General features: G+C 43.2%; 1 protein-coding gene across 3 annotated transcripts in view; it reads left to right on the top strand.

The window, feature by feature from the left end:
- Positions 1-22,019, top strand: part of PTGR1 (prostaglandin reductase 1) — a 33,476-nt gene extending 11,457 nt beyond the window's left edge. For all 3 annotated transcript variants that reach the window (XM_072959916.1, XM_072959915.1, XM_006214784.4), the window contains 9 exons: positions 624-739; positions 2,291-2,336; positions 3,270-3,326; positions 6,179-6,346; positions 9,733-9,850; positions 12,350-12,505; positions 15,177-15,285; positions 18,568-18,686; positions 21,755-22,019. In XM_072959916.1, coding sequence (XP_072816017.1) covers positions 634-739; positions 2,291-2,336; positions 3,270-3,326; positions 6,179-6,346; positions 9,733-9,850; positions 12,350-12,505; positions 15,177-15,285; positions 18,568-18,686; positions 21,755-21,865 — 990 coding nt within the window. In that variant the 5' untranslated portion in view covers positions 624-633 and the 3' untranslated portion in view covers positions 21,866-22,019. The remainder of the gene's footprint in view (positions 1-623; positions 740-2,290; positions 2,337-3,269; positions 3,327-6,178; positions 6,347-9,732; positions 9,851-12,349; positions 12,506-15,176; positions 15,286-18,567; positions 18,687-21,754) is intronic.
- The last annotated feature ends 3,874 nt before the right edge of the window (positions 22,020-25,893 follow it).

The following is a 25,893-nucleotide window of genomic DNA, read 5'->3' as shown; positions in this document are numbered from 1 at the left end:
GTGTGCAGGCAAGGTTAAAGCCAAGCAGATCTTAGATTTCCCCTTTGATGCCAAAGAAAACGCGCGCCTGAAAATGGGACGGAGCGGCAGCGCCCCCCAGTGGTTGTCAGGTGTTTCTGAGCCTGCCTGTTCTAGAACGCATCGCTCTGTCCACCTGAAAGATGTGCATGTACTTCTATGCGGTTGTGTGTTTGATGCTTTTCCTTAGAATTCGCTTCATTTGAGGAGAGAAGTGGAATGTTTGCACTCCAGTTAGATGTTCAGTGCTCTAGAAAAACCTTAGCGGTGGCTAGGAAGAATTTATGTCGGTCTCCATTTTTCCTTGCCTTGGAGATTTCTGGGGTAGTCTCAGTTTCCTGGACATCTGTGCACTGTACACTGGCAATGCTAACGCTGCCTATCTCATAGGGAAGCTATGAGGATAAAATGAGATGGTAAGTATGAAATGCTTAGGACAGCAGTAGAGACAATGAACACTAGATAAACGTGACTGATGATAAATGATACTGATGCGAAGCTCATGATGAGTAGACCCTGCTGCCGTCTGGCCTCAGTGCAATGCTTAGGGAGCCGTAAGAATCCCGATACTTTATGGCACTGACTACGTGTTTACTGTATTCTAGGAGCTTCACGATGGTTCATGCCAGGAGCTGGATCCTGAAGAAACACTTTAAAGGCTACCCGACTAACAGTGACTTTGAGTTGAAGACGGTTGAACTCCCACCCTTAAAAAATGGAGGTAAGTCACACTCATAAAATTAGAGTTGGGAGAGACTGTATCAGTTTGCCTTTGCTGAATAACAGACCACCTCCACGTTTAGTGACTTCGAACAACCATCATTTGTTAGTTCACAATTCTGTGGGTTGGCTGTTTGGGCTGGGTGACGGTGGTGGTTCTTCTGTAGGTCTCATCTGGGCTAAGCGGTTAATTCAGGAGGGGCATCACTCCCATGTCTGGTGATTAGCCTCAGTTCTCCTCTACGTGGCCTTTCTAGCAGGCTGTTTTCGCTGTGAGTTCATAAATCAGGAGCAGCAGGAGTTGCCCAGCTCCAGTATGCAAGCACTGTTCAAGCCTCCACTTGTATCATGTTTGCTCACATGCTCTTCATCAAAGCAAGTCAGGTAGCCAAGCCCAGATTCAAGAGGCGGCAACAGACTTCTTGATGGGAGGATGGCAGAGAGGCCGGCACAGGGGGATGGGCGGTATCTGTGGCTACTGTGCAGTCTGCCACAGGGACTTTTTCAAGGTTGCCTGCGCAAAGCCTTGATGTCACATTGGAGGATCCCTCTGTTTCCCTTGGTAATTGACACTCACAAGGGGTGGGGGTAGAGCTCAGTGTTAGAGCACGTGTTCTTAGTATGCACAAGGTCCTGGGTTCACTCCCTGGACCAATTTAAATATCTCCATTTAAAAAAATACTCACACTTGGTTGCACTGTTCTTCGTGACTCGCTAGACGCTGGGGAGGGTTTCCTCTCTGTTGTGGTGAGCCCCATGGTAACAGTGGGGTAAGCACTGCCTAGTGGCTGTTTGCAGGGCTCAGACTGTCCCTGTGAGCAAACAAGGAGGGAAAAACCCTTCTTCTTCACTGAGGGGCCTCCCATTTCCTTGGGGAAAGTGGAGGGACAAGGAAAACCTACAGAAATTGAAGGGGGAGAAATGGCGATGCACCCCATCACGTGTTTGGAGATCAGCTTTGCAGAGCACATGCTAAGGGGTGTCTCTAAGGGCCGTTTTCAGGTAAGTGAGCTTTGAGGAAAGGGCACATAATCAAATAGCATGGCAGAGTTATCATCAGTCCCATCTAAGCTGGGATAGCCAGGACTCAGAATCAAAATTCCAGAGAACGCGTGCATGAGGGTCACTCCAGCAAAATGCATGTATTTTTTTAATACTAACAGGGGCTGGTAATAACACCCTACGTGAGCATAGAAGCATAGTGTAACATAGTGGTTACAAATGTGGACCTGGGCAAGTTACTTAACCTAACCTTGAATACAATGGAAACAATAATTGTTCAGAACATCATATGAAATAATCTAGGTAAAGCATGGGGTGAATGCTAAGTAAAAAAGTCATTTTAAATTTTATTTAAAATTTAAAAAATTTTAATAATAATTTTTAGTTGTATGAACTGGACTGGGGCAAATGTGAGAACTCTTCTTGTCTGTTCAATAGACAGCACAGACGAGAGGGCAACCCTGTAGCAGAAAGACTGTTTATTTAGAAGGCCAAAGACAAGACATCGGGCCTGGGTATCTAACTGCCTGTGGAATGCTTTATTTTGTAGAGGTCCTGCTGGAAGCTTTGTTCATCTCCGTGGATCCTTACATGAGGTATTATTTTCCTCCTGGAAATTCTTATTTTGTGTATTGAATACTGTTTTGAAGTGGTCAGCCTTTTAAAATAGCCAGCTGATTCCAAACACTGTCATTTCCCCGTCTCTCCCAGTAGGATAGCAGTGGTGGGATTTGTGGATGCTCATCTTTTTCAGGCAAAGGTCTGAGCAGAGCAGTGAGGGATTACACTGACCCCTTTATTTTACAACCATCCCCATCTTAAAGTGCACAGTTGGCCTCTCCTCATTCACCAGAATTGCTTCCCAAAAAATTAAAAGAAGAAAGAAGCTGAACTCCAATTTCTCCATTTCACTGCAGGCAAGTCATTTGGGCAGAGGAAGAGGCTAAGAGGAAAATTAGATTTCTCCTGCCTTCCCTTTACCTGTATTCTTTTAATTTGGGTAATCTGCAGTTGACTCAAAAGTGTGTACTCAGTAAACAATTCAGAGAGGGGAGGGAATAAAATCTTTCATTGGCCACTGACTCAGTAATTTTTTGCCTTGGTAAACAATACAGCCATCATCCTTTTAAATAATTGTTTTCATTGATTGTTGATTGATAGAGATTCAAATCTTAAGTGAAAAAATATATTTCCAAATGTTAACTAGCATCCTTTTCTGTGTGTCTGGTGTTTTGGGTAATAGGTGCCCAGTGGTACCTGGGTTGTGGACGTAAAGTCATTGGTAGAAACTGATCCACAAATGAGCATGATGGTAAGATTCTCATGTTCATTTCACAGGAAAATACTCCCGGCAGAACCAGCTCTAACAGCTGTCCCCATGCATTTCACCCAGTTGTACTGTCCTCGTGTATCTGGGTTTCATTTTTATACACACTTTCCCGGTGGTTTTCCATTTGGCTTGAAACTTGACAGTCTTTCCCCAGATGCTCTTCTGTATTAAGAATGTTATGTTTTGTTTTGTTTTCCAGACTTGCCTCAAAAAGATTGAAGGAGGGTGATAAGATGATAGGACAGCAAGTGGCCAGGTAATTATTTCCATTTGTCCCAATGCTTGGAAAGTATGTCTCCCTGGGCCCTGTTTCTGTCCATCCTACAGTTCCTTCTGCCTTTGTGGGTCACTCACTGTTTGACCTTGGAAATAACGTGAGAAATCGGCCCCTTTCCTGGCTAATTGAGAGGGAGGGAAGAATGTGAAATTGTTATCATTTCAATTTCACTTTGCTAGCCTTACTTTTAAGTACTAAAAAAAAAAGGATTCCTTCAGTTCCTGATTATTGTAAAAATTCAAATAAAATAAAAATTTATATCTTGGAGACTGAAATTTCCCCCATCACCTGAACCTTAGAGATGAATGCTGTTAATACATTATTATTTCAAAAACTGCTCGGTACATGTACGAATATTTATCATCTTCCATCGGAGTAAATGCCCTTCAGCAAATTGCTTTTTCTCACTTGATGTGTCATGGATCTGTTTTGTCGACAGTGGATAAATATACTACCCACCTTTTAATGGCTGCAGATTATTCCACTGTTATCTGCCATTTAACTAATCTACTGATAACAGCTGTTTCCGATTCTTTCTATGGCAGATAGTTCTGCAAGGAATATGCATGCATCTGTCTGAGTGTGTCTGTATGCATTTTGCCCACCTGGATGATTACTGCCTTCATTAAATTCCCAGAAGTTTAAACTCTAGGTCAAAGAAGATGCACATTTTAATTTGAGGAGATGATGACAGATTGCGCTGCAGATTGTGTCCACTCTCACCAATAGTGTCTTAAAGGACCTGCTTCCCTCATATCTGTATGCCCATTGCTAACCATCATCACTCTTGGCAGCCCGAGGTGAATATGTTGATGCTTACTGACCTTGCTTTTATTGATGCTGAGTTTAAGTCGCATTTCTATCATCATTAGTGGGACGTTGACGTCCTCTTTGTAAATTAATGATCAGTTTTCTTCTGATTATCTGTTCATATCCTTTGCTCTTTTCCTTTAGGTCCTTTCATTTAAATTGATTTGTAAAAGCTTCTGGTATGTCAGGAATATTAGTCCTGCAGATATCTGGGTCTTTGTTTATCTTTTCTTCTGTGTCCAATCATAGTTTTAAAATTTTTATGTGATAAAAGTATTTATATTTGTAATTATGGCTTCTTGGTTCCTTCCTGATTAGAAAGGCATTCTCCCCTCCAAAATTGCTAGAATATTTACTCATATGTTCTTCTAGTATTTTTATATTTTCATTGTTTACATTTAAATCTTTGAGCCATTTTTATTTTGGAACAAAGACTGAAGTGTTTATGTCCAAATGACTAGCAAGTTGTAATACCGTTTATTGAAATCTTATTTGGATTTTTATTGGGACTTTAGTGGCTTTATAGATATATTTATAGAGATTTAGAGATTTATTTAGAGGGAACTGATTTCTTTACAATATTTCTCTACAAGCATATCCGTTTTTGTCTTATGACCCATCAACAGTTTTCTTCATATAGGTCTTATGCATTTCTTGCTAATAACCAAGACATAAACGTGTTATTTGTGTTCACTGAATTGGCAAAGTTTTATTTTTTTTAAGATAATACCCAGTGATGGAAATGTTGTTATAATACATTCATACATTGACGGTAAAAGCAGAAGGTGGCACAACCTTCTAGAAGGGAATTTGGCAATATGTAACAAGAGTTACAAATATTTTAATGCTCCTTGACCTAGTAATTCCATTTATAGAAATAGTGCCTAAAGAAATGATAAATTCCTATTTATGAATATTAACTGGAATGTAATTTACATTATGAAAAATGTCAGAAGTAACCTAAATGTCTAATAATGGATGAATAAATAAATTCATTATAACTTTCGAAGGATTCTTGCCAACATAGAAAAAAGTATAATTTGTATATACCTAGTATCATGTTGAGAAAGGAAAATGGGGTTCCCTGACATATAAAATTACTTCAATTATGTAAATACATATAATATGCATTTTAAAATATGCCATTAAGATCACTATGACATTCACCAAAATATGAGCAGTTATATCTGTACGGTGGGACTGGAACTGATATTCTGTAGATTTTTACTTTTCTATAATAAAAGTGTGTTACATAACTTCATGATCTGAGGGGGAGACAGTAAAGAATGGTAAGCGTGGGAAAAGATGGAAGAAAGAGAATCATCAAGTGAGACAAAAAAAGGAGCAGCTTGAGGGGGAAGCAAAAAGCCGGGGTCAGTCAGTGTCTTGGAAACCAACAGGGGAGAGTTTTGGATGACCCAGCATGTTGAATGCAGCAGGAAGGTAAAATCAGATCATGCAGGAAGAGTGTCCACTGGATTTTGCAAATTAGGGGATTGTTGTGACCTTAGTGGAGCAGCAGGGGTGGAAGGCAGGTTGCACTGGGTTATCAAGTGAATGGAAACTGAAGAAGTTGGGTGTCAAAGGAAGAAGAGGGGGAAGGTAGGGATAGGATGAGAATACAGGAGGGTGAAGTTGAGTGGAAGGAAAGGGTCTGTAGAGAGGAAAATGTTAAGGATTCAAGACAGTAGGAGGGCTAAGAGATGGAGGGTAGCCCTGAAGAACAGAAGAGGCTGGTGTCCAGGTCACCTTGAACCAGAGGGTGAATGCCTCTGGCTTAGAGAGAAGAAAAGTGAGTGATGACACACAGATGGACCAGTTGAGAGTTCCTCTCTGATGGCCAATATTTTTTCTCAAGGCGGAGAGACCAATGACTTAAGAATTAGGATGGAGAGACATGGTAGGGTGGTCAGCCATGGAATATCAAACTCACTGCCCTTTTGTGGACGCTAACCGTGCAGCATTCCGCCTCCCTTGAAAGGGAAGGAGTTTCACGTGTCTGGATGTGCTTTCTCTTTCAGAGTTGTGGAAAGTAAAAACTCAGCCTTCCCAGTAGGAACCATTGTACTGATTCAGTCAGGCTGGACCACGCACTCTATCTCTGATGGGAAAGACCTGGAAAAGCTGCTTGCAGAGTGGCCGGACACGTTACCCCTGTCTTTGGCTCTGGGAACGGTTGGCATGCCCGGGTGAGTTTCATGGGTATATTTCACTGGTTTGCCTGACATTCTGGTTTTCCAAAATGGTGGTTCAGAACTTGATCAACAAGAAGACATGCTAGGCTCAGGGGCTGATAAGAAAGGGTGGTGGGATGAAGAAGGGAAGAAGAGGGGCTAGTGTTAGCCTTGGGCTGAAGGAAAGTGAGAGGGGAAATCAGGTCAAGGAGAAAGCAACAGTGAGAAGCAGCATGGGGCACGGCCACCCTCAAGCCACTGGCAAGTGGGAACACAAAGGAACCAGCTCCTTCTGTCCCTGGACGGGTCTTGGCTTCACCCCTCACTCATCTCTGCCTCCATTTCAGAGCTTAAAAAGGGAAAGAGACTTCAGTCTACCTTGGCCATTCTGTACTGTCTCTCATTCCTCACCTCCTTTCTCTATACGCATCTGAGTTTTGGGAGGTGTCAGGGACTCTGAAGTTTAAATATCAGAGATGAATCACAGTGTGGTTGTACCATCACTCAGTGTGGCACAGATTTGAAACACTCTCTTGGCCTTATCCCTCAGCAGGGCTCCTGGTCAGTTCATCCTGTGTCTGCTCTCCAGGTCCCAGCTGCCCGTTGGACCTCAAGTTTCCTCTCACGCCCTGGGGAAGCAAGGTCGGCTGAATTCCTTGTAATATCCCCAAAACTTTCCTAGCCTGGGACCCATTTCTTTCTCTAAGTTGTGTGATCCTTTCCTTCCTTCTTCCTACCCTTCCTCCCTCTGTCTTTTTCACACTTTGAAGGACTTCTGAAGAATGAAATGGGAATGTATACCCTCCCCCCTCAGTATCAGCCCCCAACAAGACCTGTCCCATCCGCCCCAAGTTCATATCACACTCAGAATCTGAGCTCCTCAGAATGGCCACAGCCAAGAGACAACATGAAGAAGTTAGAGGATGCTTAATACCTTTTTACATGCAATTAGTGGGCTCTAAACAGAATGACAGCCCTTCCCGGACTTTCCTCTGCTAATGACAGCTCTTCCTCCCACCTTGTTATGCCACTCATCTTTCTCTCTAAACTGAGCTGCGGGTAGGAGCACGGGAGTGAAGGCCGACATAAGGAAACCTCGGGGCAGGTCTCCTATGACTTAGCTGGGGAGAAAGTAATTTGTAAAATATTAGGAGATTTGAATTCTAAAGCAGAGCATTATTTATGCATGTGTGGGTCTATTTCTCATTCACCTGTTCCCAGCCTCTCAGGAGTGTACTTTTACTCCAGACAATCAACTTCATACCAGTGGTTCTCAAACACTGAAGAGAAGTTATATATGCCACGTTTCTAGCCTCCACCTCCAACACCCCACCCATTCTTTGAGAATTCCCACCATTATGAGCTGCTTACCAATGGGATTGGCTGACCGTTCTGGAATGCTGGCACCTCTGCTATAAACTATAAAAGAAGCTGAACTTTAAAACCTAGGGTCTTCACTTAAAATGACGATCTCCAGATCCATCCATGTTGCTGCAAATGGCATAATTTTATTATTTTTTATGGCTGAGTAGTATTCCATTGTACAAATATACCACAGCTTCTTTATCCAGTCATCTGCTGATGGACTTTTAGGTGGTGTCCATGTCTTGACTATTGCATATAGTGCTGCTATGAATACTGGGGTGCACGTATCTTTTCAAATTAGAGTTCCCTCTGGATATATGCCCAGAAGTGAGATTGTTGGATCATGCAGTAGGCCTATTTTTAGTGTTTTTGAGGAATCTCCATACTGTTTTCCATAATGGTTGCACCAAACTACATTCCTGCCAACAGTGTAAGAGGGTTCCCTTTTCTCCACACCCTCTCCAGCATTTATCATTTTCCACTTTATTTTTAAAAGGTGATGTTTGGCAAAGGCCTTGTATATCTGACGTCAATATGTCTAAATGAAAGCTGATTTTGCAAGTATCTAGAAGGGAGAATGGAGGAGGGGGCACGTGGGTTGTCGTGGGTAGAATGACACTATCAGAAAATGTACCTTCTGCTTCTCTTTTGGGGTTAGGCTAACTTGCCCAGCACACTCTGGTATCAGCATTCACTAAGGCCGTGGTTCTCAGCTGCTTACATACAGAAGAATCACTGAGAGTCCTATTAAAATTCAGATCTCCACATTCCAGTATTTCTGAATCAGTGGGTCTGAGGTGGGGCCTGGGGATCTAAAGTTTTCATAAAGCTCCAGGTGATTCTGAGGCAGGTGGCATTCCATTCCATCTTTTGAATAAACACTGGGTTATGGGAATGTTAGATATTTGGATCCTCAGAAAAAATGCTGTCTATGCCTTCCACTGCCTTTCCCTTCAATGCCCAACTCTAACTGGCCCTCAGATATCATCAGAGGCTGGGTGAGCTCAAGTTACACCAGTGTGTAGTTTCTGTTTTACATGGAAATAACTTCATATGAATTTGTCTGAAATTTTGCAAGTAACAGAACAATTACCACAATGGGCTCAGACTCAGGGGTGCAAAATATATAACTTAAATTTTTCTACTACTGTATTTCATTTCTATCTCAAGGTGGTGTAGTAAAATACAACCTCAAGTTAAGCCAGTGATTTCTCACATCATTTCAGGTTTAAAATTCACGATTTCCTTTGTCTTCTCCCTAGGATTAATGCAAAGCTCCCAGAGCTGATGCAAATCCAGTGTCAGCAGAGGGGAGACAATAGCTTCTTGCTCTTGATCTGTCTTGGTCTTGTGCTGGTCCCCTGCTCAGAGTGTTTAGTTTTCCCATTGAGTCCTCAGCCACATCCCCCTCCGAGCTGGAAATCCACTGAGATATGGTGGTTTCTTCACCGAATCCCCATCAGGGCTGTTGGAGCTGCATCCTTGCAGGCTCACCAGTTCCTTCCCGCCAAAGCTCACTTTGGCATCTCACTTAGGACAAGGCGGGGTTCTTCCAAACCACTTTGGAGCCATGGAAAACTCAAGGTGTTTCTTCCTGACCCTCTCAGGCCTGGGCACCACGTACTGTTACCTCTGCTCTGTGACTGTGGCACCATGACGACGTGGACGACATGAATCTCGCCATCTCCCAAGAACTTACATGGGGCTGAGGCATAAGCTCTCTATTCTTGGATCCCTTGAGTTTAAAGGGGACCTAGTTTCTTTCACCTCTGAAACTTGCCCTGCTGATGGGCAGGATGCTGGCCCCCTCCGGCCAACTCTCCGTTCCTTCTCCAGTTCCCAACATCTCTATTCCTTTCTGAGGTAAAGAAGGAGGAGGGGGACCATTAGTGGCCAGTAATATTCATTTCCTCTGTTTTCTGTCTTTCAGCTGGCTCCATGACACTGGGGTGCTGAGAAGGCCTTCAGGGTATATACAAATGAGATTTAGATTTATATGTGAATTTATGCACATAGCCTTACTTTTCTTCCCTCAGCCTAACAGCCTACTTTGGCCTACTTAACATCTGTGGTGTGAAGGGTGGAGAAACAGTGATGGTTAATGCAGCAGCGGGAGCAGTGGGCTCGGTCGTGGGGCAGATAGCCAAGCTCAAGGTAAGCGTCTTCCGCCATAACAGGCCTTTACTCAACACCCTCAGCGAGCAATGGGGATGCAGCGGTGAACGCAGCAGGCCATCCCTCGACTCAGGGAATGTGGTCCAGTCTATCTTATTTAGAAGCTGGAGATTAAGAATGATTGAGAAATGAGGGGAGTGGGGAAAATGGTGTGGCCAAGATGACCTGAACATTGTTACTTGGTAATATTGCAGGTCTCAAGTCCGGAATGGCCTCTGTCTAGAGTAGTGAGTTTATAAGCAGTAGCTATGAAAATAGTTTTTTACTGAACGTTTCTCGTTATAGCTTAATCTCACTCCTTCATGGTTGCCCCCAATAATAGGAGGAGGGACTTGAAATCAACCAAGAGTCATCGCCCACATGGCCCCGTTGCAAAGGCTCCTGCAATCAGCCCAGAGAAGTGAGGTCATAGCCTGGGAACTAACTCCTGGCAGGCACCCAGGTCATGGAAACACTGGCTCTGATCTGGACAGGGGTCTGTGCTCAAGAGATCTGATCTCATGATGGAGGATACAAGGCAGCAGGCATATCAAACAGGGTCAGGATGTGTATCACAGAGTGGAAATGTTCCAAGGTCATCTACTTTGGCTGATCCTTTGCCAGAGGCTGGATGTAGGATTCAGGACCTAGTTTCCAGGGAAATAGTTAGGTGGATACAGATGAGTACAGGGCTACAACCAACAGCCAAGGGTTTGGGCTGGTCACCAGTGCTAGTGGGAGCTTGGAATACAAATAAAGAGATGAAACTATCAGAGGCTGCAGAAAGAATTTATTTAAATAAGTAAATAAGTAGGAATAGATGTTAAATTTTATCAAATTTTGCAGTTAAGGAATTAAATTCGTTTTCCAATACTGAACCATTATAGCAATCTGGAATAATCTTTGTTTACCAATGGTCTATTATGAACTTACACTTTTGGATTTGACTTAATAACATTTTATATAGAATTTTTGTATCTATATTCATAAGTGAGTTTGGTTTAAAGTTTTTTGTTCAGAACTTATTAGTGTTTAGCTTTGGATTATGCTAGACTTACAAAATCAATTAGTAATATTTCCAAAGTTCAAATTTTAAATGTTTTATTAGAACTCGAAGGGATTTTTCTTTCCAAACTTTGATAGGACTTATCCTTAAACCTCTTCTTTGAGAAACTCCCCTGGAGACTGCCACGCTAAGAAGTTTGTGCGTAATCCTTAGGGGAATGACATGATTAATTCTACATTTTAGAGTAATCATCTTGGCCTTGGGAGGAGGATAGTTCATAGGGACACAGGACTAGAAACAAGAAGCCATACTAGGAAGCCCTTTCAGTAATTCAGGTGAGAATTATAACACACTGACAGTGAAGATTGGAAGTCAGGGGCAGCTTTTAAGCCTATTTGGTAAAAAAGAATAAAACCTGGTGATTGAATGGGGACAAGAGGAAGGAAAGCATCTCCTATGATCTACATGTTTCAGGTCTGGATAACTGGGTGGTATCAGTCACTGAAACAGAGAACGGAGGAGGAACAAGAAGTAAGAAGCAAGAAAAAAAAATACGTTCCATTCTAGACACACTGACTGTGAGGCCCCCTCAGGCTGTCCAAGTGAAGATTTGCATAATTAAAAATACTGATTTGGAACTCAGGAGAGAGACATGGCTGGAGTTAAATAGACAGGGAAACCATCTGCAGGAAGGTGGCAGTGAGGTCACAAGAGTAAAGGAGATCATCCTATGAGAGTATAAAGTTAGAAGGAAAAAGGACCAAGGATAGAGATTTTGCAAAATAGCTTTTTCTTAAATCGTGAAGGAATGGAAAAAGTAGATGGTGGTGGTTGTTGGTACAGATAGAGGTATGAACCCAAAGGGCCTTCCCCAGTTGAAAGAGAACTGAGGCTGACCGTCTGGTCTTCGTGATACATGCAGAACAGAGGAGAGCTTTCTGAAGAGCTACTCTCCGTGCTTCCGTGTAAGCTCCGGTCTCACCTGCAGTGCTCTCCGGGACGCACGCTATGCCTAGGCAGCATCTGTAGTCCAATGCTTTGGGCCAAGCCACGCAACAGGAAGGGGTCTGGTACCAGGAAGGCTGTGCATGACATGAGAGCCCCAGGGCTGAGCCTGCAGTGTGGTCTAAACCGCTGCACCAAGAGATGGCGTTCAAGCCACTGCCAGGGAAGAGAAGCCCCCAGATAAAGAAATGAGAGAGTCAAATGAACAGGCCGTCAAGCCAGCAGGTTGGTACGAGATGCAAACCATGTAAACGTAGCAGGGGTCTGCTGGGTGGCAGAGGCAAGCTGAAGTTATGTTCGGGTTATCCTGTAGGCTAGTTGAGGGGCGAATTTCACCTGTGGGGCCTGTTGGCCCATTATCGTATCCTCATATGTGTGCTTGGCACCTAGAAGGGTGTTCTTGGGGAACCTGACCCTACTAGACGAGGAGGATAGAGTTGGCCCAGGCTTGTGGCTCATAAATGGTTTCCATTTTTCTCCCCTTGTAGGGCTGCAAAGTTGTTGGAGCAGCAGGGTCTGACGAAAAGGTTGCCTACCTTAAAAAGCTTGGATTTGATGTTGCCTTTAACTACAAAACAGTCAAGTCTTTGGAAGAAGCTTTGAGACAGGCCTCTCCTGATGGTTATGATTGTTATTTTGATAATGTAAGTACAAGATGGACTTAATGTCTGATTTACTAACAAAGCAACAAGATACTATACAAGGGAATATACCTCTAGAGTTTCCATCTAAAATACATGAGGGAAAGCCCATATGCCATTAAAAAAAAATCAGCTTTATTGAGATATATGTGACTCATTTAAAGTATGGAACTCAAAAAAAAATTAAAAAGCAAAAAGAAATAAAGAAAGGAACTCAATAATTTTTAGTATACTCACAGAATTGTAAGACCGTGGCCACAGTCAATTTCAGAGCACCTTCATCACCTCAAAAAGAAATGCTCTGCTCATTAGCCGTCACTCTCCTTGGCTCTAAAAGTGACCTTTTGTGACTGGCTTCTTACGATTTAGCATGTTTTCAAGGTTGATCCATGTTGTAACATGTCTTAGTATTTCGTTCTTTTTTATGGCCAAATAATATTCCATTGTATGGATGTATTGCATTTTATTCATCCATCCATCAGTTAATGGGCAATTGAGTTTTTTGTACTGCTTGGCTATTATGTATAATGCTGCTATGACCATTCAGGTACAAGTTGTATGTGGGTGTTTGTTTTCGTTTCTCTGGGCTATATACCCACAAGTGGAATTGCTGGGTCATATGGTAACTCCATGTTTAACATTTTGAGGAACTGCCATATTATTTTGCAAAACGGCTGCACTGTTTTACATTCTCACCAGCAATCGATGAAGGTTCCAGTTTCCGCAAATCTTCATCAACATTTATTATCTGTCATTTTGATTGTGGCCATCCTAGTGAGTTTGAAGTGATATTTCATTGTGGTTTTGATTTTCATTTCTCTGTTGGCTAATGATACCGAGCATCTTTTCACGTGCTTATTGGCCATTTGTGTATCTTCTCTGGAGAAATATTTGCTCAAACCCTTTGCCCATTTTCAGTCAGGTTATTTGTCGAGTGGTCAGCGTTCTTTATATATTCCAGATACAAGTCCCTTATCAGACATAACCAGCTCTCAGTATTCCTGGTCATCACGTTCTATAAAGTCACCGCAGACACTGAACCATCGCTCCTGCTGAAAGTACGCACGTACAGGCACATAGCTCACATAGATTGCGATCTTAAGTCCTTCCTATAGCTTCTGTTTTCTTTATTTAAAAAAAGAAAGAATGAGGTTCAAAAGTGTCGAGTAACTCGTCTGAGGCTGCCCCACTATTAATCCTCCCAGAGTTGGTATACATACCCCATCAGACTGGCCCCAGAGGTGACACTTCTTGCCTCTGCACTGCCCCCTACTGTCTTCCTCCTGTGGTGATCTCTGTATGAGAGCTGAAAACAGAAGGCAGCGCCTTCGCCTTTTTTGACCTTAGCTGGGAACTTTTGTCTCTTTCGCCCCACTGTGTATGTCTGCAAATGACCGAGGAATGCTCTGTGAGTATTGACTTGGGGTATACAAATAAATGTTAGCAAGTGGTCCAACTCTCATGTGTGGAATATCCTGTTAATGAGGATCCTTAGTAATATCTCCCGTATACGGTTTGCAAACATTTTCTCTTATTCTGTGAGTTGCTTTCACTTTCTTTTTCTTTCTTTTTTTCCCTTTCACTTTCTTGATGGTGTCCTCTGAAGCACAAAAGTTTAAAATTTTGATGAAGTCCAATTTATTTTTTTCTTTTGTAGCTTGGGCTTTTGGTGTCACATCGAAGAAGGCTTTGCCTTACCCAGGGTCACAAAGGTTTACTCCTATGGTTTTTTTCTAAGAGTTTTATCGTTTTAGCTCTTACATTTAGGTCTGTGACACATTTTAAGTTAATTTTTTGTGTATCGTGTAAGAAAGGAGTCCAGTTTCATTCTTTTCCCTGTGTATATCAGTTGTTTTGCACCATTGGCTAAAAAGACGATTTTTCCCCCTGTTGAATTGTTCTGGCACCCTCGTCAAAAATCAATTGACCATAAATGCTTAGTTTTAGACTCAGTTTAGTACTATTTATCTATATTTCTGCTCTCACACTGTCTTGATTAATATAGCTTTGTAGTAAGTTTTGAAATCAGAAATTTTTTTTTTATTGAGTTATAGTCGGTTTATAATGCTGTGTCAATTTCTGGCATACAGCACAATTTTTCAGTTATACATGAATATACATATATTCATTTTCATATTCTTTTTCCCCGTGAGCTGCCACAAGATCTCGTATATATTTCCCTGTGCTAAATACATTATAAACTTGTTTATCTATTCTATATACACCTGTCAGTATCTACCAATCTCAAACTCCCAGTCTGTCCCTTCCCACCCACCTCCCCACTGGCATCCACAAATTTGTATTCTATGTCTGTGAGTCAGAAATCAGAAAATTTGAGTCCTCCAACTTTGTTCTTGATATGGCTTCTGAGTTATTTTTCTATGCTTTTAAAGAGGGCAGTGAGATTACTGAACTGATCGGAACCCCCCCAAATATAATAAAGTAAAATTTATAAATTATATAAGTATGTTCCTACAGTCAAATGAAGACACCCAGTTTCTGATGTCTTTTTCCAACTTCAATTTTCTGCACTGCTGGGTTAATTTAATCAGTGTTATTGCTGCTAAAACAAATATTGTGAAATGATCACTGTCGGTTAATGATTCTCCTGAATTTTCTAGTGTCTAGATTATTTAAAGGTTTTGTTTGTTTGTTTGTTTTCCTATGTGTTTAGGTAGGTGGAGAGTTTTCCAACACTGTTATCTCCCAGATGAAGAAATTTGGAAGAATTGCTATATGTGGGGCCATCTCTACATATAACAGAACGGGCCCACTTCCCCCAGGTAATGAGCTCATGCACGTGATCACAGGTGTAGAAAGACTCGATGAGGAGAAGGTGCACAGATATGCTGTCGGCCAGCAGCTATCAGAATATTTAAAAGATTTCCTAATATTCTTGATGAAATACTATTTATTAAACTAAATATATTTAATTGTATATATTAGCTAAATCAGCTTATCTTGGATTTTGACATAGAGAAGTAACAGGATCTGAAAATACAGAGGAACCAGTTATTAAAAGTTTTAGTTTTTTACCTGCTGTTTCCTACAAAGTTGTAAAAAGCCATGATTTGTTTTAGAAATAGAACACCCTGGTCTAGCTGGTAAAATATTAGGGTTCTTCAGGATATTTGGGATGTAGCGGGGGTTGGGGGGTGGGTAGAGGGTGTCTTGATGTGGGTGACATCAAGGGAAAAGCGGGCGGCCGTTTCCTTGAGACAGTCGTGGGCAGAGCGTCCGAGAGCAGCAGGACACCCTGGCCTCACCAAACTGACGGTTTCCACTGAAAACGGAAAGAAACATGCATCCTCTGCATTCCTAGACTATCCTGGCTTTGCTTCTCCTGTGCCCTGCCGTGCTGTGCCACCCCCTACTTCTCCCCTTTCTTACGCTGGGACCGCCCCCTCCCACCTCCATACCCGCATCAGTCCAAATGCAGTCTCAGCTGGAGAACCGTGCTCATCAAGTCCCAATTCTCTGAGAGATGTTGCCTAGGGCTCTTATTTTACGGATTGATGAGATGAATGGCCAAAAGGCCCAGAGACTCTTTAAATCCTATTAGTGACAGACTCAAAACAAAGACAGGTCTTCTGACCACCTCATCCAGAGTCCTTTTCTGCTACGATGATCCTGTGCTGTGGGTGAGATTACAGATTTACCTGTGGTCCAATCAATCAATCAATCAATCAATAAGATAGATAGATAGATAGACAAATAGATAAAAGAAGAATGAAAAGGAACCTTGCAGATTACCGTAGGGATCTAGGCAACCATAAATAAACTGGTTACTCCTCCTTCTTTGGTGGGCTTCACTTGTGGAAATGAAACCTTAGAGCCTTGCTGGTGAACAACACCACAGCTGCCCTGAGGCAGCTGGGTGAGGGTGGAAGGGGCCGAGGAAGGACAGCTGGTCGATCTCTGTTGGGTTGTGAAGACTCAGAGATGCTACCTTCTCCGAGAAGGAAACTCCAGGTGCACCTGGCCATCTTATTGTTCAGGACTTATTTTCCCTATATTTTTCTACCTGCTACTAAGCTAGAATCATGGGAAATCTTCCTCTTGCCAAGTGAGCAGAGCTCCAGCATGCACTTTCCTGACCACAGTCCAATGAGGTACAGCCAAATATTTTGGAGACAGTAACTTGATCTAGTCTTTTTAGCAATTAGTCCTTGGAAGTTCAGCCACTCAGACGGGTCTGTGAGATATCAGCTGGCCTTGTCCATTCCATTTTAATCGGGTGAGATTCCGCCCTGTCTCTGATTTCCAGAAATTCCAACATATTTCACCATTAGGAGAGCTCAGAGGCACGTAATTGTTCCCCTCAACTTTAATGCCAAGTGTGTCTTTTGCTCTCAATAAACAAACTATGTTCCCTATCAGGGTGGACAAATCCAGAAACAGTATTCCCTCTACTTCCAAGATGAGGAAATGAGGATTTCAATCCTCAACCCAAAATTAACAAGGCTGAGGTGGGTCTGCTGGAGAAGCAGCCTTTCTACTTTAGACCAACCTAGGATTTGGATGTGCCATTCTCTCATGTCCCTCTTATTTTTTTTCTTTCAATTCAGGATAAAGCCTGATTTTTCCAACTGCTGTTGTTACTTTCTTCAAAGCAGTGAGTGGGAACTTCAGGCCTGAGTGATGCCGGGGATGAAGGATGCTGACACTGGGCTCTGCCAGTCACCTGGGCTCTTCTGGCCCTGATATTCCCTAGGCGTTTTCACCTGACTTTCTGGAACTTGTAAGACTCAGGTGTCATTCCCTCAGTTTCTGATCACTTAGGGTCCTTGGGAAAATAAACCAGGCACCCAACACACCCTCTTTCCTCACATATGGAAGGCTGCAGGGTAGCCCTATGCTTTTTCTATGCTGGTGCTTCTCAAAGTGCAGGCCCCAGGCCAGTGGCACCACTGTCTCCTGGGAACTTGTTAGAAGTACAGATCCCTGGGGCCCACTTCACCTCCACAGTCAGAAACTGGGGGAGGGGCCCAGCAGTCTCTTTTCACCAGCCCTCCACGTGATTCCGATACACACAAAAGTGTGAGACCCAGGGTTCAGGCTAACACTTGGTTCCTTGAAATGGCGAGGGCAGGGCAGGGACAGGTGGAGCATTTGCTGAGCCTCTTGATCTAGTCCCTTGTTGGCTCTCAGGCCGGGGGGATGCTAGTTGTTCTTCATCTGCTTTGAGAACAGAAGTGCATCGGTTTCCACCACAGAATGACTGGATTAAGCCATAAAGACGAACATGCTAAGTATTGGGACTATCAGGGAACTGCGCCTTGAGCAGCACAGAAACATTTCACGTGTTGCCGTCCGGACCTCTTTCTGTTCTGTGGAAGTGTCTGGGAGCTTTTTGGTGGACCCTGCTTCTGGCACAAGAGGAATGGACATTCCCTGGTGGCCTGGCCTGTGCAAGGACTCCAAGTGTGTGTCAGTTTCCCATGATGGGCTGTAACTTGTGACTTGCACAAATGTAGTTGCTTAAAACAGCACAAATGTATTGTCTTGCAGCTCTGGAGGCCAGGGGTCTAAGATGGGTCATCAGGGCTGCACCCCTGAAGGCTCAAGAAGAGAGTCTGTCTCTATGCCTTTTCCAGGTCTAGCATCCTTTGACTCAGGGTCTCTTCCTCCATCTTCAAAGCCAGCAGTACAGCATCTCCAGTCTCCCTCTCTGTCTTTCTCTCTGATCTCTGCTTCCATCATCGGTATCTTTTCCCAGTTCTGACTTTTCTGCATCCCTCTTTCCCTCACAAGGACCCTTGTGTGGGCCCACCTGTATGATACAGAATCATCTCCCCATCGGAAGGTTCTTAACTTAATCACATCTGCAAAGCCCCTTCAGACATGTGAGGTAACATTCACGGGTTCAGGGAACTGGGAATGTGGACGTGTTTGGGGGCCGTTATTCTGCCGACCACAGAACACGTGCTGACTTGTGGGCAGCCCCGTGGATCAGAAAGAGTGGAGGGAACCGGAGGGAAAGCCCCAGGAGAACTCTGCCCTGCTTGTGTTTTCACCACGGCCACCTCCCTGGACCCGGGTGCCCAAATGTGCTCTCTTCACAGGCCCCGCCCCGGAAAACATCATCTACCAGGAGCTCCGCATGGAAGGCTTCATCGTTTACCGCTGGCAAGGAGAAGTCAAGCAGCAGGCTCTGAAAGGCCTGCTGACGTGGGTCTTAGAGGTAAGGGGCTCCAGAGTCGCCCCTCTGCTGGGCCCCCTTCCCCTGTGATGCTGCAGGCTTCACTTCCACGGCAGGTGTGGGTTCGCCTCACTGCCCCCCCGTCACAAAATGCCGGGGAGCCTCGTCTGCACTCCCCGTCTGCAGCTTCTCTCTCTCCGTTCTTTCTTAAACTCACCTGTCGGGCTTTTGCACTGTTGTCATTCCACCAAAGGTGCTTTTGTCAGGGTCTCCGAGGTCCATCGCACGCTGAACACCAGCGGTCAGCTCTGAGCATCACTTGGCTGCGGGGAGTGTTCGACAGAGGGGGTCACGCTCTCCTTTCTTCCCTTGGCTCTTGGTTTTCCCAACTGGTCCTCCTCAGACCCCTCTGCCAGCTTCTTTTCTTGTCTCCAAGTTAATAATAGCGTGTCCCAGCGCTGGTCCCTGGGCCTCTTTGCTTCTCTGTGCACACTCTCTCCATCCCTAAGGAACCTCATCCAGGCTCCCGGCTATTTTTAAATCTCATCAGGACGCTGACAGCGCCCATCTGTCTGTCTCCAGCCTCCGTCTCTCCTCTCAGCTTGAGGCTGTTCAACAGCTGACCTACTGTATGTGCAGTGCCCTTCCCTCTCTCTGATGCAACACGTTAAAAACCAAGTATGTCGTGATCTTTCCTGCCCAACCTGCTCCATGCACAGACCGTGCCGTCTCAGTTATGCCCTTTTAGTTGCTCAATTCAAAACCCTAGACACCATCTCTGAGTCCTTTCTATCTGTCACACCCCTGTCTAATCTGTCCGCAAACGTGGGTGGCCCAGCCTTGGAGACACAGAGAGAGTCAGACCGGTCTCCCTCCTCCACTGCTACCGGCCTGGTCTAGGCCACCCCCTCGTCCAGCCTGGGTGTCGCGGGAGCCGCCTGTCTGGTCCCACCTTTATTCGCCCCTACAGACAATTCCCAGCACAGCAGCCAGAGTGATCTTTTTGAGCATAAATCAGACCAAGTCGTTCTTATGCTCAGAACTCTGCAAAGCCCCCCATTTCACTCAGATCAAACATGCAAGGCTGGACACTATCTGGCCTCTCCGACTTCATCTGTTGCTCTTCACGCCCTCGCTCACTCTGCGCAATCCCTCCCCACACCCCTCCCTCCTCTCTGTAATTACTTCATTCTCTCACCGCCTCCTTCAAGTTTTCCCTGAAAACTGCCTTCTAAATGAGGCAGCTTTTACAGTGACCCTATTTTAAATTGCAACCCCCTCTTCACTCTTGATTCTCCTTATCTTTTATCCATAGCAATGATCATCTTTTAATGCAACATATACTATAATTCACTTAGTTACTGTACTTCCTGCCCACCTCCCCCTGATGAGGATGTAACCTCCATGAGGGGGCTACGCCACGTAGTTTTGCTCTCTGATGTCTCCCCAGCACCTAGACGCGTGTCTGAACAATGTAGGCACGAGGCGAGTATCACTGAACGCACGCATGTTAGACGGGCATGTATCTGTGCCATGGCTCTTCCAGTTTTAGTCGGCAGAAATCGGGACGACCCAGGTGCATTATTTTCGTATCCGAGGGGGAAGTGGCACCACACTTCCTGACTCCCGGCTTTATGATGATTTCCAAGTTCAAAGAAATAGACTGCTCCTCTGACAGCCACTGGGCAGGGCTCTTCCCAGGCTGCTGGGGAGAGCGGGATGCTTTCTGAGTCCCCAGTGTGTAGCCTCTTCGTCGCCTTCGGTCATGAAATGGAACGTGACCACAGCTGACAACAAGACACCCCTGTGCTGGTGTCCCTAATGCTTTCTGCTAATGAAGCGAACCTAATTGTAGTTCTAAGTAACTAGTGAATTGGTCTAATTTCTCTCTCATCTACTTATTCTTTTTTCTCAGCCCTCCCCCTTCTTTAAATACACGTTTTATCTTAGAATAGTTTTAGATTTACAGAAAAACTACAAAGTGAGTACAAAGAGTTCCCATCTACCCTGTATTCTATACCCTAACTTCCCATATTATTAACATCTTATATTAGTTTTTATCCCCTACTTTTAACCTTCAAACTTTTGATTACAGCTTTTGACCCTCTACAGGTTCTTTGCCTCTTCAAGAACAAGAGTGAATTGGGGCTTTCTAGTTAAGGGTTCGAATCCCAGCTCCCCTACATACTAGTTGAGTGACCTCAAGCAAATTCACAGTCCCTGAGATCCATAAAGGACGCTAAACCATCACTGGAGTGCATTAGGGAAAAAATGGTATCAGGTAACTTAGGTTTCAAGACCCCTTTAAAATAATGTGAGAATGAGGGGGCAGGTTATAGCTCAGTGGTAGAGTGCACGCCTAGCCTGTGTGAGGTCCTGGGTTCAATCCCCGGTACCTCTGTTAAAAAAAAAATAGATATACTTTAATAAAAAAGCATGCAAAATAAATAAATAAACCTAATTACCACCTAATAATAATAATAATAATAATAATAATATGAGAATGTGAATTAGTTCCACATAGCAGACTGAGCCTTGCAGAAGAGAAAGGAAAAACCTTCACTAAATGACCTCTTCCCTCCCACACTCCTTAAAGAATGCTAAACACATACTGAACAGATCTTGGCTCGGAGGGAAGACATGATTAGATGACTGTGGTATTTATATCTCCTGAACAGGTTCTGCCCCTTCAGGGGTCAAACAGAGGTAATGATGGTGCATCATCAGGCTACTAGAAGGAGGAACACAGATGGTGCCCTAGAAGGGTGTCCCCCTGCTCCATTTACTTCCACCTCCTCTGAGGTCACTACATTATTAAATTTTTCTGTTCAGTTTACTTAGAAATTGCTTAGTTGTTTCCTTGTGACATTTCTCATCTTGCTATGCTGTGATCTGGCCTATTATTAAACTTTTACGTGTACTGTAATCTGTTACAGACACTGTGTGTGTGGATCATGCCCCCAGAATGACTGAGTTCAAAGAGGACAGGGTCTCCACCTCTGAGGTCCAGGTTTGCCACGATGTACTGATAAACGTGTTGCTCCCATGAGAAGAGTGTATCATTTAGACTATGAAGTCAATCTACACTATCTGTTGCTGTTTCCATACAGGGTAAGATCCAATACTGTGAACACATCACTGAAGGATTTGAAAACATGCCAGCTGCATTTATGGGAATGCTGAAAGGAGAAAATCTGGGCAAAGCAATCGTGAAAGCATGAAACAAAAATGACACCTGGAATCCGGAAATCAATTTGGCTGATTACTTGGTTTCTTTTTTCCTCATTTAGTAAAATGTATACTGTCTTCATGATCTAAAACAGTCATTGTAATGAGATTGATCTACTTAATAAAATACATTTCTGTGGTATATAATTAGCAACAGAGAGTGAAAATTTCATGGTGAACACCGGCCAGTCACCTCGCTGCCTGCTGTAGCTCCTTCAGGGTGATGGGGGAAAAAAACAGCTGAGAGTCCAAACGCTAACTGCCCCTGTGACCTCGGACCTCTGAGTTTTCGTCTGTCCAGTGAGGACAGTAACACCTGCTTCATCTACACATTACACATTGATTCAGAACAGCAGCCCGATGCCTGGCATACATGAGGTACTCAATAAATGTTCGCTCTCTCCCTGCAGAAATTGGTGAATTTAAAGTCATACGATTACCACCCCTAGGGCTCATGGTTACACAAGGAGAAGTAATCATTGCTCATGTACGCGGGTCTCGGGGGAGCCCTCGCTGGTCCTCTGCAGATGGGTCTGTTAATGTGACAGACCGAGGAAGAAATCGACCGTTCACAACAGCTGCAAAACAAGAACACGTAGGGCTTCCTTATAAGCCTACAACACGGGGAGAGATTTACATGAAGAAAACTTTAAAACATGACTGAGGAACACAAAAAAAGCCTGAACAGATACAAAGGTTATACCATGCCCTTGGACTGGAAGATTCAGTATAAAAATACCAATTCTGTTGATCAAGTCTGCCGCCAGATAGACAAGGGATTAAACTGCAGTACGAGGGAAAAAGAAGAGAAAAAAGTGTGTGATTGTGTGTGTGTGTGTAAAACCTCTGGAAAGAATGTACTAAATTACTGATAAATGTGGTCTGTCTCCAGGGAAGAGAACTGAGGCGTGCTTGAGGATGGGGATAAGAGAAAAACTACACTTTGTGCCCTTTTGTGCTTCTTGAATTCTGACTTCAGTGAACAAATTATTTATTCACTATTACAAACACAATTAAAAGGCTAAAAGTCCCTGCCCTTTTGGGTCCCCTTCCCACATGGGGGAAATAGAGCAAGTGTGGGATAAAACTCTGGGAAAGGCGGGGTGGTCACCCCTAAGACGGGGTGCCCCTGCTGTTTTTAATTCTCAAAGTCTCCAGCCATCGTCTGCTGCACCTGCAGGGATCCTGCCCCGGCACCGGGTCCCACAGAGGTTTCTGCTCCAGCAGCTCGTGACTTTCACTGTCTGACTCCGACTCCGGGGGCAGCGGTTTTCCCCATGACCTCAGATCTCTGCTGGATCTAAAAACAGTCGCTGATTTTTTCAGTTGGCTCAACATTTTTCTTATTGTTAGAACAGAGTGACGACTTCTAAATGGAAGACATGCTGGACCAGAGACTGGAAATCAAGAGCATGCATTTTATGGTTTGAATAATGCTTATCATTTTTGATTTGATGGTTAAGTGCTCTTAGTCCCTCACCTAAGAAATCTTTGCTTATCTGTAGGTCATGAGATTTCTCTCCCACATTTTATTCTGTAAGTTTTTCCATGTTAGCTTTTACATTAGACCTGTGATGGAGCAGGGAACAGGGGACTGCGACTGACTGCAGAGGGGCAAGAGAGAATTTTCTGGGGTGATTTTAATGTTCTGTTGGGATGGGGATGACGTAAGGGTAGGCATTTGTCAAAACTCATAAAATGGTACATTTAAATGTGTGCATCTTATTGTATATAAATTATACCTCCTTCAATAAAAAACATATATACAAAAAAATCTTGTATTAACTTATGGTGAAAAAGAATATGAAAACAAATATATGCATGTTCATGTATGACTGAAGCATTGTGCTGTACACCAGAAACTGACACAACATTGCAAACTGAAAAAGAAAAAAAAAAAACATTGCAAACTGACTATATGTTAATAAATAAATAAATAAAACCTCAATAAAGTTAGTTTATAGAAAGAAAAAAATAGGTCTGGTACCAAACATAGGCCGTAAGACAGGCGCTGGTTTGCTACCAAACTGCTGTGGACTCCTGGCTCACTCACAGGGAGAAAGACGTACAATAAACGGCCAAGGTCAGGCCAAAGTTACATCCTTTGTAGGGAAGCTTCCCAAGTGGGCATCAATATATTTTCTCACCTTAAGAGGAGATGGAGAGAACAAAGATCTTCATGTGTCCCCTACTCCCACCTAAAGCTCTTCCCAGAATTTATTTTGGCTCCAATAGTAAGACAGGGAGTCCATCTTTAGTTCTTCCAAGAGATGAGGCCAGTTTTTCACACACTATTTATGGAATATTCCCTCTTTCCTTTATTGATTTGAAATACATCTTTAATACGTATTCTATTCATAGATATATGGTTCCATATGTAGATTCACCTGTTCTGCTATCTTTGTGTTTCATTATTTTGCCACAAGTGTGAACAGGATTTTTTTCCACTACATTTTTTACTGGTTATTGCTGGAGTTTTGGAAAGTTTTAGTCAGTATACCTGACTAACAATCTATGCACAATTAGTTCGTGTGTTTCTGGAATAAAGGATTAAGGCAATTGCCCTTTTTAATACAGTTTTAATACAGTTAAAATTCTTGCCACAATATTTTAGCCTGATGCTTGCAGCACAACCCAGAACTGCTGCCAGCTAGCTAATCAGATTTGATCTGACACAACTGATTGCATCAAGAAAGACAGGACTTTTGCTGGCATATGATATTTTACAGCTCAGATGTTATGAGTTCATGTTCTGTGAGCTAGTATAAATCACAGATGGATGATTTTTTTTCAGTAAAATCTGATAGTAAAGTGGCCGTCAACGTCCCCTGACAGTCCCAGATAAGAACCAGCCAGGATAGCACCAGAAATTTATCAGCCCAACTGCAAAGGCTCAACAAAGATCAACAGGGATTCCAGTATTAGTGTAGTAAAGCATTCTGCCTCCTTCTCCGCTGGAAAATCCAAAACAAGACAGATAAGAAACAAAAGCTTTTCAGAAAAATTTAGAGGAAGCTGCAGAATAGTTGTAACAAAAAAGGCAGGGAACAACAAGTGACGGCAAAAAGATGAAACAATGATTTTACCAATTTACTCATTCGCTGCTGGCAGGAAAGTAAAATGGTGTGGTTGCTTGGGAAAAGAGTTTGGCAGTTCCTCAAAATGTTAAATGCAAAATTACCACGTGAACCAGCAATTTCACTCATCGGTGGACCCCCAAGAGAACTGAAAACACATGTCTACACAAAAACTTGTACATGAATGTTCATAGCGATATTTGCAACAGCCGAAAGAAGAAACAACCCAAATGTCCACCATGTGAAGAATGGATAAAAATGAGGTCTATCCACACAAGGGGATATTATTCAGTCATAAAAAGCAAAGTGAAGTACAGATACACGAACAGAAAACGTGACATTAAGTGAAAGAAGCCAGACACAAACGGTGTCACATTTTATGGTTCCACTTAAATGAAATGTCCAGAATAGGCAAATTTAGAGACAAAAAGTAAATTAGTGGTTGTCAGGGAGAGGGGGCAGGGAGGAGTATCAAGTGCTGACTAATAGGTATGGAATTTATTTTGGGGTGATCGAAGTATTCTTGAATTATATGGTGTTGAGGGTTGCATAACTTTGTGACTATACTAAACACCACTGAATTCTACCCTTTAAAGAGGTGAATTTTTGCAGCATTATTCACAATAGCCACAGTTCCAAATGACCTCCGTGTCCCTCAACAAATGAAGACGAGGATAAAGAAAAAGCGGGATGTATATATACACGAAAGAATATACTTTAGCCTTAAAAAAAGAAAGAAATGCTGTCATTTGCAACAACATGGATGAACCTGGAGGACATTATGCTAACTGAAATAAGTCAAAGAAAAGCAAATACTGCATGGTATCACTTCATATGCAGAATCAAAAAAAAAAAAAGTTGAACTCATAGAAAGTAGAAGAGTGGTCACCAGGGTTGAGGGAAATACGAGAGGCTGAAAAAACGGATAACTTTCAGTTATATGA

This window comes from Vicugna pacos, chromosome 4, assembly GCF_048564905.1.
Source record: "Vicugna pacos chromosome 4, VicPac4, whole genome shotgun sequence".
Classification (NCBI taxonomy): domain Eukaryota; kingdom Metazoa; phylum Chordata; class Mammalia; order Artiodactyla; family Camelidae; genus Vicugna; species Vicugna pacos.
This window is presented reverse-complemented; position numbering and strand designations above follow the sequence as displayed.